This window comes from Lynx rufus, unplaced genomic scaffold (genome assembly GCF_022079265.1).
Source record: "Lynx rufus isolate CCGP_SWC_20201006 ecotype Redwood Valley unplaced genomic scaffold, mLynRuf1.p SCAF_9, whole genome shotgun sequence".
Taxonomy (NCBI): domain Eukaryota; kingdom Metazoa; phylum Chordata; class Mammalia; order Carnivora; family Felidae; genus Lynx; species Lynx rufus.
Genome location: NW_025814897.1, coordinates 112469249 through 112485863, shown reverse-complemented (window position 1 = coordinate 112485863; position 16615 = coordinate 112469249). Strand labels below are relative to the sequence as shown.

Here is a 16615-nt window from a genome sequence, read left to right as displayed (position 1 = left end):
CTCCTCCAGGAGCGATGCTGGCTCCCGAGGACGTCTGGGAACCTCTGAAGCGTTTTGGTGATCGGGACCTGGGGGCGCCACCGGGGCATGGCAAAAGCCCCTCCTTAAAGAGTGACTCCCCACCTTGCGAGCGTTTGAGTATCTGGTGGAACGCGTGGGTTTTTCTCACCAGGAAAGCGCACCTAAGCCCCGGTGCCGCTTCCAATCGGGTCAGCTTGCACAACTGGGTTCTCCTGGGGGCTATCCTATTTCCAAAACTGCCACCCTTCGCTCCTTGTAATCGGAGCACACACCCCCCCGGGAGTGATTCATTAGCCAGGACGTCTCTCCTTGAAATCGAGGCGACAGCCGCGATCTGCTAATCACGCTGGCAGGGGCCCGGGCACACCTCAGCGGCCGCGTGCGCCCAGATGGTCTCTGAACAGATTCTGGGTCTGCCCGTGTCCAGCAGGGCGGGGGGAGGCACCAGGCTGCGGCGGGCGGATGGTTCTGCCAACCGCCTTGGGCCCTGGCCATCTCCGATGAAAGCCCGGGGGGGAGAGGGGCCCTCGTAGAGCACGGTTTATGACTCGAGGGACCCCGGGAGGGAGACGACACGGCCTGGCTTCAGCCGCTGGAGCCTGGAGCCGCCCCGTGCTGCTTTCGCTTTTAAAACGACCCAAATCCACTGCTGAAAAACCTCTTTTAGCCATAGGGCAAAACTTTCAAGGAAATTCTTAGGTCTTATTGGGAAAACCGGATCTTTTGTGGGATAGTGCCTCCCATCTCTCCGTTTCCTTTTTTTTATTATTATTTAAAAAAATTTTTTTTTCACTTTTGAGAGAGAGAGAGAGAGAGAGAGAGAGAGAGCGCTTTCGTCAGTGGGGGAGGAGCAGAGAGAGAGGGAGACACAGAATCCAAAGCGGGCTCCCGGCTCCGAGCCGTCAGCACAGAGCCCGACGCGGGGCTCGAACCCACGAGCCGTGAGATCATGACCTGAGCTGAAGTCGGACGCTTAACCGACTGAGCCACCCAGGTGCCCTTCTGTGTTTGCTTTCTACTTCAAAGTCACGATCACATCCTATGAAGTTTCAAGAAAGGCGTGTGTGCTGCAGTTGACTGGACTTGGAAAGGCTCCTCCCTCCCCCCCCCCCAGATGAACCACAACACGTGATTTAACGTTAACGACAGCCCAGGATTTGCCTCGTGCCAGACTCGAGTTAAGCCCCTTCCCTTTGCTCACGATCGCCCAGTGATACAAACACGACTGCCATTCCACGTTACAGACGGAGAAACTGAGGCCCACGCAACCCCGTAAGCCTTGCGAAGGGCAGGCCAAGGCTCTGGGATCTGGCCGGGGTCAGTGCGCATTGCCACACCTCGGGGGGGGGGGGGGACCTTCCGGGCGCAAGACTCTTTCCCGTCGTCGGGAAAGAATGACGGGAACAGGGAGCGCATCCCTTAGCGGACAGACCAGGCACAGGTAGCTCGGAGCCCAAGCTCGCCGCTCTGTGCGCAGCCCCCAGCAGCCTCTCCTGCCTCCGACGGAGCCCGTTGTCTCCTCCAGCTACGAAGCGCCATGTCAGACCTCAGTCTGCGTAGTGGCCACGTTGTTCGGACAACAGCACGGGGCTGGCCGGGCGGAACGTGCCGGAAGTCAGCGCACCGACAGCTCGCCTCTTCTGAGCGGCCCAGGGCTCAGGTCTCAGACAAAGTGAGGAGGCAGAAAATTCCAGGGGACGGGCCCATGCGCGCCCTGCCCTCGAGAGAGCCCTCTGCAGTCTCCTTAGGACCGCGAACATCAAAGCTCACACGCCCCTCCGACGGGAACCACTCCAGCCGCAGAAATCAACCCCCGCCAGGGAGCCGAGCCTCCGAAGGAGAAAGTCACCCAGAGAAATGCTCCGTGTGCAGCACGAGATCCCTCGACCGCTAGGTCAGGGGAGAGAGAGGCCCCACACGCGTTTCCGGATGCGTTCGGGGCCAGCACTCTGAGCGTGTCGGGAAAGGGCGTTCACACCAGCTGACTCCGCCGACTGGCTTGCTGGTCGGAGGGCCCCAAAGGCGTCCCTCTCGCCAGACCCAAAGCAGCCATCATTTAAGGACGCGGTGGTTCTTGGCGATACGTGGCAAACTGAAACCAACTTTTAAACACGCGCTGTTGGCTCACGGCTCCCTCAGGCCGCCTGCTGACTACTCGCGCTGCTCTCAACGTGTCGCAGAGACTTTTGCTCATTCTCGGCCAGTCTGCACGGTGACAGCGCTGTGGGCGAGGGGCCTGTCCCCCCAGTGCTCACGGAAGGAACCCCCCACCACCCTGTGCACAGAGAGGTTAAGGAGCTGGCAGGGGAGCGCACGGCAAGCTTGCTGAGAAGTGGAGGGAAGCACCGACTGTCCCAAGGGCTGCCGAGGCCCCGCTCCCGGCCCCTGCCCAGCCTCCCGCCACCGGGGTGGCCCTGCACCCCGGGTGACTCAGCCTTTCATTCTCCCCAGAACGCTTTCCTTCGAAAGATGCTCAGGCTTCGCCAGGGACAGGTGCTCCAGAGAACGGTTTTATGGTCGGGGGATTTCAGAGCACCAGAGCCCCCAGAGATCAAGCCAGACTGACCTCCCCACTTGACAGATTGAGAAACTGAGGCCCCAGAAGGGCCAAGGTCAGTCTCCAGGAGAGCTTCATCCTCAGTCCCTGGGGAGGGGCACGTCTTCCTTAGGGAAGGACGTGACCAGAGCAGGAAACGCCCTGACCCCGAAGGCCAGCCCCTCCCCGAGAGCAGGTGTCTCCGGGGCTGGTGGGTGCGGGTTGCTGGCTGGGGGGGGTCTCCCCCAAACCCGAATGAGCGATTTCTGCCCAACCTTAACAGGAGCGGCCTTTGCGTCGGCCCTTGTCGGAGAGCAGGCTAAGGCCAGAAGGACCCCTCGCCGCACCGCCTTCTGGACACGGCGCCGGGGCCCGCGCGCCCACAGGAAGCGGGGACGGTTACCTCCTCGTCCCGCTCCAGCTCCAGGCCGGCCTCCAGGAGGTTCCCCTCGTACTCCTCCCTGCGGAAACGCTTGTCGTCCTCATGGTGGTCCATCGGGGGCTCGGGCCCCCCCGCCGCCCCCACGTCCCCCTTGCCCGGCAGCGGCTGGTCCTGCCTGGTGCCGCGGGCTGCGGGGGCCGCGTCGCCGTGCTGCACCCTCCTGGCCAGGGTCCTGCTGCCCGAGGGCCTCTTGGGGTGATACACCAGGATGTAGTCCACCTTGCGTCTGCCGTCCCGGAGGTAGAGGCCGTGCTTGCACTCGGCGTCGGGGTCCACGGACAGCGAGTTCAGCAGCTGCGAGGGGAGGACAGATCACCGCTGTCAGACCGTCAGGGGCGGGCCCGTGGAGGGGGGCGGGGTCCCAACCGCCCGAGCGCCCACCCTGGGGCCGGCAGGGTGGGCGCACGGCGGCCTCGTCTCCGTGGAGCCGGCGTTCGAGGAGACGTTCGCCGTCACCGATGCAGGGAGGCCGGGCCGGACCCCCCCCCCCCCGCCCCCCTGCTCGGGAGGCCTCCCGGTCTGCGGAGGTGGAGCGGGCTTGCTGGGAGGGCCCGGCCTGACCACCCACCCCCTCCAACCCGGGGAAGTGACCTTCACTCGCTTCCCCAGGGTCCCCGGCCGGGGCAGAGCCACGCTCGGTCCCGCGCCTACAGATCTCAGCCTTTGATGGCCGGCGTGCAGGGTAACTTCCCGGCAGCATGGCCGTGGGCAGCCCCCCCCCCCCCCCCGGCCCGGTTCCAGCTCTGACGCCAGTTAGCTGTGTGTTAGTCTGGGTCCCCCAAGGGCAGAGCCTGAGTTGAGTGCGTGGGTTCAGAGGTTTACCCGAGAGGTCGTCTCGGGGGCCAGAGTGAGGGTGAGGGGAGGTGGGCACGGAGGGAGGGGCTGAGAGAGGCGGGCTGCAGGCAGGGTCACGGCCTGGGGCGGCAGGGTCACGGCCTGGGGCAGCAGGGCTCCATCCTAGGTGGTTATCTACCTACTCCTGGGCATTAATTCCCCTTCCCAGGTGGCCTGCACCTGCTCCCGCACCAGGGGGTGCCCTGGGGTGGGCCGAGGGGTCGGGGCAGGGCCCTGACAGGGTCTACTCTGCATGGATTTGCTTGCCTCGGTTTCCCTATCTGCCTGAGGGGCTCTAGGGGGCCAACGAGACAGAAATGGGGGTCTGAGGAGTAAAAATTAAAACCTCCAGGCGCCTGGGTGACTCAGTCAGTTAAACGTCTGACTTCAGCTCAGATCACGATCTCACAGTTCATGGGTTTGAGCCCCGCGTCGGGCTCTGTGCCGACGGCTCGGAGCCTGGAGCCCACTTCGGATTCTGTGTCTCCCTCTCTCTGCCCCTCCCCACTCACGCTCTGTCTCTCTCAAAAATGAATAAACGTTAAAAACACATTAAAAACCTCAGCACAGCTGCACCGCCACTAACACTCAACGCGAATTTCTAGAACTCCAGTGGGATCTCGCTGGTTGCTGAGGGCAGACAGGTTAATCAGCAAACGGGTCTTCGGCAAGAAGGGAAAAGAAATAAAATCATGCCGGAAGTAGCCTCATGAGCAGCTCTCCTCAGAGCCGAGCCTCAGTCCTGCAACCTGACCTCCCGGCTTTCACCCCATTCCTGCCATCAGTCCTACACACGCACCTTCATCCAAGAATGAGGCCCCCCAGCGCGTGAGCCTGGCACGTGGCTGAAGGCAGGCCCCAGGCCCCATGGCTCGAGGACAGAGCTGTGCTCAGAGTCTCCCCACAGGGTCGCCTGGAGACCCAGGATGCCCCCCGACTCCCGCACCGGGCTCCCAACGGGCCTCGCACGTGGTCAGGAGAAGCCGTGGGAGTCCCGAATTTCGGGGCTGATGGTCTGTGTTAGGTCCGAGGTGCAACAAGGACATCTGGAGGGCGGGGCCCCCGTGTGATCAGGTTTCCTTCCAAATGTCCGGCTCGGGGGCAGCGGGGAGACAGGAGAGGGAGAGAGGCAAAGTGACGGATGCACGCCTGGAGGGAGAGGGGCGTTTGGGCCTCACCCCTGGTTAGGGAGGGGGGCGTCACGCCCCCCCCCCCAGTCGCAGGCTCCCTGGCTGGTGTCAGGGTGCTCACAGCCCGACAGGGCGCGGCCTGCACCCAGGGCCGGCAGGTGGCTGGACGTGAGCGGTCGACTTCCACCCGCAGCGACTGGGAATCTAGGGCCGCTCAGGCGGCCTTCACGGGACCTGGCAGTGTGGATGCCCAGCCGGCTTGCTCTTACGGGTGTCCATCCGGAGACTCGTGGGTGAGCAGGGGCCAGGGCCCCACCTGCGCGGGCAGGGTGGGAGGAGGAGGGGAGAAGGGAGTCCCAGCCCCGCCAAGCCCCGCACGGGACACGTCCGCCCAAGACCCCAGCCTCTTTTCAGGGTCCTGAGAGGCAGGAAAGAGCGGCTCTCCTCCTTTCCTCTGGGAGGCGGGGGGGGGGGGGGAATACAGCACAGGTGGGGAGGCTGAGCCCAGCCCCGAGTCCCGTCTGCACATCCAGGGCACCCTCCCCCCCCCCAGTAACTGGGACAGGGGCGACACTCTTCCTCAGCTCAGGGCACGTCCTCTCACTGAGTCCCGACCTGATGAGGGAGCACTGTGGTACCATGGGCAGGACTATTTCCCACACAGCGGGTGGAGGCTCACCCGTGGGAGGAGGTCAGCCCACGCTGCGGGGGCCGACCGCCTTCTCCAACCTGCCTGTAGCGACTTCCCTAGCTTCCTCTCCCCACTCCCGCAGGCTCTGCCCGAGTCGGGACATCCGTCTCCCCCGTCCTCGCCTCCGCACACGCCGTGTTCCCTCCCTGCAGGTGCCTCCCTGCTTCCCGGACGTGGGGCCGATCCCCATCCCCAGTGCTCCGGGGGCCCCCCGGTCACTCCAGCCAGCGGAGTCTCTTGGGCTGGGGCTGTCTTGGGACCATCTACTCACGAGGTGTTAACTCCCAGGAGCAGGGTGGTGGGATCCCCAAAGCCGGGCCAGGGACCCCCCCTTCACACAGCTCCGTCTAGAACCAGCTACACACACAAGGGGCTTGGCACCTGCCGGGGGCCCTGCAGATGCTCCTGGGTGGCTGGGATAATGGCTAGCATTGAACAAAGTGGACAAAAAAAAAAAAAAAAAAAGCTGTAGTGAATGGGAAGGAAATTCAGAGTGAGCCCATCAGGTCAGAGGGCAGGGAAGTGGGTCTGGGGACATCCAAGAATCCCCCACCAACACGAGACAGGGAAAAGTTAACCGGGTTCAAAACTGAACACTAACCATCTGTCTGCTGGGGCCCGATCGTGACCTTTCAGGGCCTTTGTAGTCTGGGGGAGAGAAAAAATATCCCTGAAACATCTCCCCCGACCTGGGGGGAGCGGCACGGAGGCCTCGTCAGGAACGACTGTCCCTTCTACCTGCATTCCAAGACCAGCTGTGCACTTAGCTCTGCTACCCCAGGTAGCTCCTTCTGGAACCTTCCTCGCAAAATGAGGGTCGGGGGAATAATAAAACCCCCCTGATAGAACACGACTTCCCTCAAAGGGTTACTGGAAGGATTAAACATGTCTATACACAAAGAGTTCACACCAGGCCCCGGCATGTAAAGAACCCACAAGAGGAGTTTGCTGTAAGTGGAAACTGAGACAGGAACAGATAAAGAAATAGGGGAGGGCAGGGGAAAAACAATCCCATGGTCCAAGTGGACCACAAGTGAAAGGCGGTGGGCTGCACCGTGGGGACGGGCAGGAGACAGCCCAAAGCACTGGTGCGAGAGTCCCTGATCTCCCTCAGGGCCTGGCCTGGTCACTGATTTGTTGTGGACCAGGGGCGTTCTCTGTTTGGGTCTTAGTTTTATGAAATGGGGGCGGTCCTACCTGAGTAAGTGTAAGGGCTTAGCAACCTTTACACAGAAGGTGTGGGTTCCCTTCCTACCACACTGTATGCAGATCAGAGAGCGATTCTGAGCTGGGTATAGAAGGAGCTGGAGAGGGAGTCGCAGAGTAAGGCCACGGGGGTGGCCGTGGTGGCCACGTGTCTCCGTGGGGCCCTTCCGTGAAGCGGGGCAGTGGGTGCTTTTCTCGTGCAGGACGGGACGAAGCGGTGAAGATTTAAGTTGCAGCAGGAAGGTCACGGGTTAGACTCTATGTGCAACTCTCCAGGGCGAAAAAAGCTTGAAAAAAGCCTCAAGACCTTCTCCTCTCCGGATCCTCGAGAAAGGGGCAGGTGGCCGCTCGGCACACCTTTCTTGAAGGCGGGGGAATCTGTCATCATCTTTTTGACGCCTGGCGCCGAACGCGTGGTTAAGGAATGAACGAGCGCACGCACACATAAAGGGCCACCGGGGCTGGGCCTCTGCACAATTCCCGGCGGGCGTCGCCAGGTCAAGGATACCGGAGCTGAGACCCAGCCGGGCCAGCAACGGTAACACCACACTCCCCAGCCCCGAGCCTCAGTTTTTGCATCTGTAAGGTGGGGACAAAAACATCCCCTCGACCTAAGTCACGGGATTCTTACGCGGACACGCGTCACGGGAGATCTGAAAGTATTCCGAGGATCACCCCCAGAGCGCCTGGCAGGAAGCGCTCCCGGAAGGAGCTTCCCTGAGGAGGACGGTAAACATAGTGGAAAAGAAACGACTTCCTGAGGTCACACCGGAGGATGTCAGGAGGACCGGGGTCGCCTCCACGGCAGGCCCGCCCCGAGCAGCACAGACAGCGGGAGGGCAGCCTACATCCGGTCCACACCTGCCTCTCTAAACTCTCTCCCCGAGCTCCGAGAAGACGGCAGAAGAGGCGAGCTGGCCTAGGACCAGAATTCGTTTATTTGGCTTCTCACTTGGAACCGGAGCTCCAGGAGCCGAAGCCACACGTTCGTGTGAGACGGCCGAAGCCGGGGCAGGTCTAACTGGGGGCAAAGAGAAGCTGCTACGTTCCCTTGTTCCTAAAACGGGGAAAAGGAAACCAGCCACCTGCACAGCTCCTTTCGGTTCTGGGACTCTTTCCCCGTTCACTTGCGAACTTCACTTTGCTTCCCCAAAAGTTAAAGCTTAGACCACCCGCGCGACAAATGACTGTCGGGCGCTCCCCACCACCTCCACACGGATCGTCCCCGGTCGCCGACAGAGAAGCCCTCTTATTTTGCGGACGGGTCGATACCAGGCCCGGGCACTTCTCTCTGGGGCTGTCTGGGCTTGTCGGGGCATACAGATCCGGGCCGCCGACAGCCAGCGGGACGAAAGCAGAAGCTCTCAAAGATAAACACAAAGAAAACTTAGCGAAATAAATTGCGCTCAACTTGGCCTCTGGCTCTGACTCTTATCCTGGAGCCTGGGAACGGCAGGAAGGTAGAGGCCCGGGGACTCCGGCTGGGAAGTGGAGCCTGCACGGGAGGGGAGTCCCGATGGCCAAGTTAAACTCCGTCCATGCTGCAGCTGCACGTATGCAAGCTCGTCTGGGAACTGGATAGGAACTCTGTGACCAGCCCACGCCCTCCGGCCTTCACCGGGTGACTCAGGGTAATCACCGAGCAACCATCACTGGCTTGAGCTGTGCTGGGGATGCCCTTGGAGGCTCTCCCCGTCGTGCTCCCAGCCCGCCCCGTAGACATTTCACCGGCAGGACACTGCTCGTGGGGTCAGTGCCCCTGATTCACGGCCCTCCGAGCCCAGGGACTGCCCCGAAACCTGCCCACAGGAAGAGCCGTGTGCAAATTAAGAGGCGACAGTCTCATCGGGGCTTGTCTACGCCTTCCCAGGCCGTGAAGACCTCTAGCGAAGGGCCAAGTCTTTGCAGATTTCGTGGCCCCCGCCAGGGTCGGGGGCAGACAGAGAGTTTCTGAATCCAGATAAGCAACAGGCCCCTGAAGTACAACTCCGGAGCCCAGGGCCATTGTTAAGGGCTCCGCTCCCTATTTCAGACCCAGCCCATCATCAAGGGGAATTCGGTCTTCCTCCGGAATGTCCACTCCTCTCCACCTCTTTGGCTGGCATTATCTCTGGTGCCTTCTCACTGGTGCCCCCACACTCCCACCTCTGGGTGTTGCCACAGGAGACAGACCTCTTTGTCTGGAAGGCCCCACCCGACCCCCATTACGGGTGTAACCAGCTCCTTCCCCAGGACGTTTGTTCCCCTGGCAGGCCGTCCATGACACCCGCTTCTGGGTCTAGGTCCCAGTTAGCTCTCCTCCCAGCTGCTGGGTGAGCCCACTCCCGGCCTCCGTGTGCTCACGGGTCGTAGTAACAGCGCCTACCCCCCAGAGGCGTCAAGATTAAGTGGGCTAATTCTCAGCTCCGGCCCCTTCTACGGAAGGGTCCCTCCGCCACTGTCCTGGGCCACGCTCCGTCACCACTCACAGAGCCCCAGACGGATGCCGTTCCCCGTCTCATTCCCCGGGGGTGCCCGCCGCCCGACCCGATGTGGGCACACGGTGTTTGCCAAAACGATGGCTCCGAGCTTCTGAGGCCAGTGGTATTTATCCCAAGCAGACACCCCTCTCTCCATCAACACCCGCTCCCAATGCCCCCTGCATCTCTGTGCAAACCCCAGTGCAGAGAGGGCGCAGGGCCTGAGGGTGTCTGCCGTCCCTGGAACGCTGAGAGCCGCCCCGCCAGGATCCCATCCCACAGGCGCCTCCCTGAACGCCGGCCGGGCTCTCCAGTCCGAGTCTAGGGAGGCCGGGCCTGCATCCCCGCGAGGTCAGAGCCAAGAAACAAGGCTGGGGCCTCAGCGGCAGCCGCTGCAGGGAAGAGCTGGGGAAGGAGAGTCTGATCTCTGGTCCGGAGTGAGCACCCCGGGGTCCCCTCTGCTCTCACTGAGGGCCCCTCTCAGCCCTTCCCTCTCGGGGCAAACTTCCTTCTAACTTTAAACCAACCCCCCTCACTGGCGAGTTCTGCCCTCCAGGGGTCCCCGTGACCTCTGGATCTGGCCCCAGAGGGACCGGTGGGGGTAGCAGGCCCCAGAGAGGGGTCCCCAAGCACGTGGCCAGCTGGCGCTAGCCTACGCGGCCGGCTTCCACTCCCACCAGGCGCCGGCTGGGGACGGGACCGGCGCGGAAAGAAGTCCGGTTCCACCGGCGTCCCCTCGCTGGCTGCCCGGGCGTTGAGCGCTCCGAGCGGGGCACGGCGCGTCCCGGGGATTCCGCGTGCCCCAGCAGGTGAGCGACTCGCCGGAGGGTCCAACCCCAGAAGGGCGCGGCTGTCGCCACCGGGGGAGGGGGGGGTGCCGGAGGCTGCCACCCTCCGGCGGCGCGGCGGCTCCCCCCTCCCCCACGGCGCTGCCCCCGCCGCCCCCCACGGCAGGGGGGCGTCCCTCCGGGGGCCCAGCCGTGCCCCCGGGGGGGGGGGTGGGGGGGGCGGGGCGGGGGAGGCCGGCTCCGCGGGGAGGCGGCCCCCCCCTCCCCGGACGCGGCGCAGGTGAGCGGCCCTCCCTCCGGGGCGCGGCCGCCCGCACTCACCGTGCCCTCGGACGGCAGGTAGCCGATGTCCTCGATGGCGCAGATGTTGATGATGTGGACGCTGCGGTCCTCGGCCGGGAGCGTCGAGTACTTCTCGTTGACCCTCATCGCGGCCGCCTGTGCGCCCGGCCGGCCGGGCGGCGCGCCCTCCGCATCCACGGCCCCGGCGGCCTCTGCGGGGCGGACGGGGCAGCGTTGGCGCGCTCGCAGGGGGCCGGGCCTCCCGCCCCGCCCGCCGCCCGCCCTGCCCTGCCCTGCCCGCGCCCCGTGCGCTGCGGCCGCCCCCCTGCGGGCCCCGCGCGCTGCTGCGGCGGCGGCTGCTGCGGCGGCTGCCGGGGCCGCGCTGGGGCAGGGGCGGCGGCCGCGCGGTCAGAGTTTCCGAAGAAATTTAAACACAGGAAGAAAGCGCTCCGTCCCTGGGCCCCCTCCAAGTGTTCTTTTCACCCGCGAGGGCGCCCCGTGCAGTTTTGGAGGGTGGCCGCGCTCTCATCCCCCGGGGGGGGGGCGGGGAGGCTCCCAACAGCCCCCACCTTCAGGAAAAGTCTCCAAACCTCGCCCTGCTCAGCGGCGGGTCGCCTTGCCTGGGGGAGAGGGAGGGGCTCCTGGGGTTGAAGTGGGAATGCCCGCCCTGGGGGACTTTTGCTACCACTCAGACACCTCCTCCGGGGAGCCTCCCCTGCTTTCTGTGGGCCCACCCTCTCCCGCTGGCCCTGGCTCCCTCTGCGGCTCCCTCCTCCGGGGTAAGCATCTCTCTGAGCCCCCATTTACGGGAGGCTTAGTGTCCCGTGATCAGGCGAGCAGTCGCAGTCCCATTTTACGGCACAGTCTGGTCCTCACTTTGCAGCGGCGGGGGGGGGGGGGGTGGGCTTCCCAGGGCCAGGGAAGGGGCCTGGAGTCCCTGCACGACACTCTACTGCCTCCCCGAGGGAGGGACGGTGACTTAGATGGCTCTCATCCCGGGATTAGCAGGGACCGGGACCGGGCACACAGTAGGTAGGCAGGCAGGTAGGTGCTTCTCAGGACATGTTTCTAATCCTCCCTCCCGTCAAGAGGATGGCACAGGTCTCCAGGAGCAGCCGTGCTCGGGTTCGGCCCCCACCCCCACCCCCAGGGGCCACGCTGGCAACCCTGCCCAGGGGAATGAAGTCTCCTTTTCCTCTGCCTCCCCACGTCTTGTTAGTTCCTTCGGGGGGGGGTGTGTGTGTACCGAGCGCCACCTCCTCCGGGAAGTCCTTCTGGATTGCTCCTCGCCCAAGCGCTCGAGCCTAAGACCCACTCTGCACCTCGACTACAGCACTCCCTTTCCTCCACCTCACTTTACGCCAGGTTTACTCCATACAGTCAATGCTCAACAGCTGCTGGCCGGCCACTGAGGAACATCCAGGGCCTACAGAAGTGACCAGAAAGCTGTCCTCCGAGGTGGTGATGTCACCGGCACGCTTTGATGCCCAGGGTGGATGCTGGAATCACAGAGGACGGGGTGGGGGGATGGGGTGGGGTCCGGTTCCAGCTCCAGCACTTTCCGGCCCTGTGATCTCCGTCAGGCCCCCTCAGCCTCACAGAGGCTCAGTCCCGTGAAAGTCACGTGTGCGTGAAGCTGTGTTCGGCTCAGCACCTGGCACGGGGAGGCTGGTCTTGCCACTGTCGTGACCTTCCCTGCTCCCTCACCCCTCACCCCCATTTAGGCTCGGGTTTGTGAATTTCTTGAACTCGGAGAGGTGAACATCTACGAGGTATGATTTGGGAAAAAGGAGCAAAAACTAGAATGCCTCCATTCTGGGTACACTGAGAGTCCCCAGCGCCTGGGAAGTGGCACCCGACTGCGGACCGAGAGCGCTCTGGGGCGCAGCGGCCGGGCGCTTCTGGGAGATGCCGGGTGGGGCACAGTCTCTCAGGCGAGGTCGTGCCCACCTCCCCTCTGTGGCTTTGCCCAAGAAGCTGGGCTTCACCTGTGTCCGTGGTTGATGACGTGGCCAGGTCCGGACACGGGTGCGCTCGCCAGGCATCACGTTTCTCGGCCACACGTCGGCCGATTTCCTTGCTCTGCCCCTGGCCTTGCATTCTGCGCCCTCTCCCGACCCCCGGGCTGCCAGGTGCACAGTGTGGAAACGCTTGAGCAGACGGAGGGGGACGTGCAAGGTGGCCTCTGTGCAGAGCGGAGAGGACAGGCCAGCATGGATTCGTTCCGTCCCCAGGGCCGCTTGTGGCCTGGGCCGGGACTGTGTGGGTCTTGGGATCTCGGGGATCCAAAACGAAAACCAGCATTCCCCGCCCCCTGCCCCCAAACCAGGGAAGGCAACGGGGTTCTTCCACCTACAGCTCTCCTCCAAGTTGGGACTTGGAAGGCCTCCCTCCCCGGTTTCCCGCCTCGGCTGTCCTGCTGGGACTGGGTCTCTACCCTGAGCCGCTAACTGCTCGTAAACCGGACCTCTGGAAACACTGGTGCGTTGGTTTCGCACTTTCTGCTTTTTGCCTCAGTGATTCTCATCGTTCAAAACCCAGAGGGACAGATCTCGCCAGCCGGATTAAGTCCCCGCTCATGAATTAGTAAAAACCCAGCCTCATTAGTCTCAATGGTGCATTTTATTATGGGAAGTTCCGGGCGTCACCGCTCGCCCTACTTTGCCGCGACGCTACCCTCTCGGGCTGTTGTGATGTCCACTGCTGTCATGCTCTCACGTCTTTGCTGACATTTGAGTAATCTCCAGGAGCACAAGCACGGGGTGACAGGGCAGCCGGGCAGGGGGCTGAGCTCGCAGTCAGCTGCAAGACAAGCTCCCTTTTAAGAGGCTCAGGGGGCCGGCCAGCGACGTTTATTTCCCCTCCTTGCCATTGCCCACGAGAAGGGACACCTTGCTCTGTCCCTGCCCAGCTGCACCTGCCAGGGCACTCCCCGGCCGTCAGCAGCCTAGCGGAAAGGTAAACAGGCCAAGCTTTAGAAAGTGAGGCAGGTCAGGTGAGCCCCAGGTCACCCGTCCAGGCCCTGGTGAGCCCCGGGTCAAGGGTTATTCGAGCGATGGCCTGCTTCTCGGAGCCGCTGCTGACATCTGGGCTGGCTCGCTGTTTGTCCCGGGGAGCCAGGCTGTGCCCCGTAGGAAGGTCAGCGACATCCCTGGCCTCTGCCCACTAGATGCCGATAACAGCCTCCCTCCCAGTGTGACAACAACAAATGTTTCAGACATTGTCAGATGTCCCTGGGCGGGGCGGGTGGGGGGCAGGGCGGGTGGGGGGCAACCCCCCCGCCACCACGGTGAGAACCGCTGTCCCCAGGCTCCCCGTTGGCCCCTGCCTGCCTCTCAAGACCCACAAGACTGATCTTACCACCCATGTCCTCGGATGGGAGGGCAGAGGCCGGGAGAGGTGATGTCCTTGGCTTCAGGCCCCGGCCAGGAGGCAGCTCTGCCTCTCCATCTAGGTCTCCTGACCCCGCAAACCAGGGCTCGTTCCGTGAATTCAACACGCACGCACGCCCACGCACGTACACGCATGCACGCGTGCACACACGGGACTAGACCGATGAAGCAGGAGATTCAGTTTGTTTTCACAAAATGCACACGTGGCCCTCGGGCTGCCCGCAGCCGGTGGAGGGGGCCGTACTGGCTCTGGCCGTCCCCGCAGCAGGACAGCCCTCGCCCCAGTACCCGTCTCTGCACTCAGCGGTGCTAAATAAATGCTGTTGACTCACGCAGGCAGCCGGGCGGGGAAGACAGCATGGAAGGAGTGAGCCACTCATGAGTCAGGGCTACTGTGAGCCCAACGGCCCCGTCCCGCTCCCGCGCCGGCCCCGCGCCCCTTCCAGGGTCCGGTGGGCGACCGCCAGAAAGACACGCGCCAAACAGGTGTATGACCTCACGCGCTAAATGCGCCTCGGGGTGTCATTTCCCCCGGGGAAGACGTGCCCGGGAGCTGACAGCTGAGATAGGGTGGGCAGGAGACGGGGCTATTGTCACTTCCTTCCCTCGCATGATGTCAGAGCCCCGAGCGGCGGCGAGGGAGACTCCGCGGGCACAGACCCCGCCAGGCCCGAGTTCTGGAGCATGGCCAGGGCATGAAGTTCTGTCTGATTCCTGGATCAGGCGTTTTCAGACGCCTCGTGTGTTTTGCTAACCCGTGCCTGCCTTCTGAGAATTCCTAAGAACCCCGCGAGCACGCCCGGCTGGGTTAGAGCCCGGCCAGCTCAGCCGGCCGCCGCCTCCTCCCGGAAGCCTCTCTGGTCCGGCTCGGTTGGTGCTACCCTCCTCTCCTGGCCCCGCTCCCGGCTCCGTCCCGGCACTCGGGCTCGTTTCTGCTCTCTTTCCACCCTTCACCCCCTTCCGGTCCTCAGCACATCACAGATTTCCCTGTTGGTGTTTATTTATTTAACAAGCAGTGGCACGGGCTTGCTGTGAGCCCGCACCGTGCTGAGCCCTCTACAGACATCAGCTCGAGCTCTTACGGTCATTACAGCCGTCTGCAAGGAGATTGGCACAGCCGCCCCCTACCCTCCAACCCCGGGGTCCTTCCTTCGGAAGCGTCGGGGGAAGTCCGGCCTGAGTCTCCCTCCTCCCCAGCGCCCCTTTGGGAATCACAGCGTTAATCCTCACGACAGATGCCTGGGCCTCAGAAACCCCGCCCCCCCTCCCCGCTCTGGGGGCTTGGGGACAGGGACAGCCCCCCTCCCTGCCGAGGCCGAGCCAGCCGCCAGACCCCCCTGCCCAGCGGTGTGGAAACTCCGCGTCATGGCCCGCCAGCCCCTGCTTCTCAAAAGCAAAGCCTCAGAAGCTCCTTTTCTGCTTTAACTGTTCTCCCCGGGATTTGAAAGAAGGGAAGAGCTTCAGACTGCCCTGCTCGGGGCAGGGGGGAGTCCCTTGCACCACAGCTCCCGGCGAAGACAAAGGACGCCCATCTCACCTACATGAATTGAACTGCCGTCCCCTGAGCCTAAACCACTCCGCACACGCAGAGCCTGCCTCCCAACCGCGTGCTGCCTTCCAGGTGGACGGGAGGCTCTGACAGACAAGGACGGGGTGCTCGCTCGGGGTGAGGGCAGGGGGGCCTCCGGGCTGCGGAGCTGGGGGGCGAGCCGGGGCCCCTGCCCTGCGGAGAGCGTGTGAACATCCCCCCCGCCCCACGCAGCCCTGCATCCTCCACGTGTGTCGGGGGGCACGCGTGTGTGCGTGCGTGTGCGCGCGTGTGTGTTGGGAGAGTAAATGCATCACACCCGCACGGTCGTTCCCCTGGGGTCAGTGGCCCCACGCTGCCCTTTAATTTCCCTAAGGCCCCATCTCCAGGGAGGCCGGACCCTGACGTCACGGGCTCTGGCTACGGCTGGACGTCCAATCCCCTTGGACGTGTTTGGCTTCATAGAGTTTCCCCAAGGATCGAGCAGACCCAGAGCCCCCTGGAAACCCTGACGTTCGCTTGGTCACGCCCTTCCCATGTACGTGACTTCGGTACGGGCCAGGGTCTCCGTCCTGCGCCGAGCTGCCGGGCCACAAGCCTCTCTCGGGCGGACACCCCCGGGGTATCCCCGGGGCCGGCCCGGCCGGGCACAATTGCCCACGATGTTTGCGGGACATACGAACGAGCACGGAAAGCAGGGGGGCCTCAGCGACAAGTCAGCCCGTCTCCCCGACCCAACCCCGGCGATCAGAATATGAACCGCAGACCTCATCCTCCGGAAGGAACTTCTCTGAAAGGAGGGATTTCCTGGACCCTAGAGAACGGCACTGGCCGACGGGAACGTGGTGTGAGCCACGCAGGTAACCTGACATATTCCAGCAGCCACATCGCAAGCGTAAAATAATCGGGAGGAGTTAATGAAAGACTTCATGCAGCCTATTTCACAGAAAAGTAACATCTTTTCCATAGGTGATCAATACAAAAGTTACCAGTGAGATATTTTACGTTTCTTTCCCCTACTGCGTGTTCGAGACCCGGGGTGCCTTTTGCCCCGACGGTACGTCCCAGCTCAGACAGGCCACGTTCCCGGGGCTCGGGCCGCGCGGGGTCAGGGACGAGGTGTCGGAGAGCTTGGCTACAAAGCTTTCCGCCGTGTATCCTTCTGCGTTTCCGGAAGCTTCCGCAAGGAACCCGAATTAGTTTCTTCACCAGGAAACGCGTGACGGTTTCGGACGCCATTGACCTCCCGTGGGGTCTACGGGCTTCCGCTCGGCCCTTTTATCGTTTAAGGGAAAGTGACCCACCT

The 16615-nt window shown here is 63.3% G+C and overlaps 1 protein-coding gene across 1 annotated transcript in view; it reads right to left on the bottom strand.

Annotated features, from left to right (window-relative positions):
* Nucleotides 1-10593, bottom strand: part of ANO1 (anoctamin 1) — an 83399-nt gene extending 72806 nt beyond the window's left edge. Inside the window, exons 1-2 of the mRNA XM_047071601.1 lie at nt 10429-10593; nt 2961-3293 (exon numbers count right to left, since the gene is read on the bottom strand). Coding sequence (XP_046927557.1) covers nt 2961-3293; nt 10429-10536 — 441 coding nt within the window. The 5' untranslated portion in view covers nt 10537-10593. The remainder of the gene's footprint in view (nt 1-2960; nt 3294-10428) is intronic.
* Nucleotides 10594-16615: the final 6022 nt, after the last annotated feature.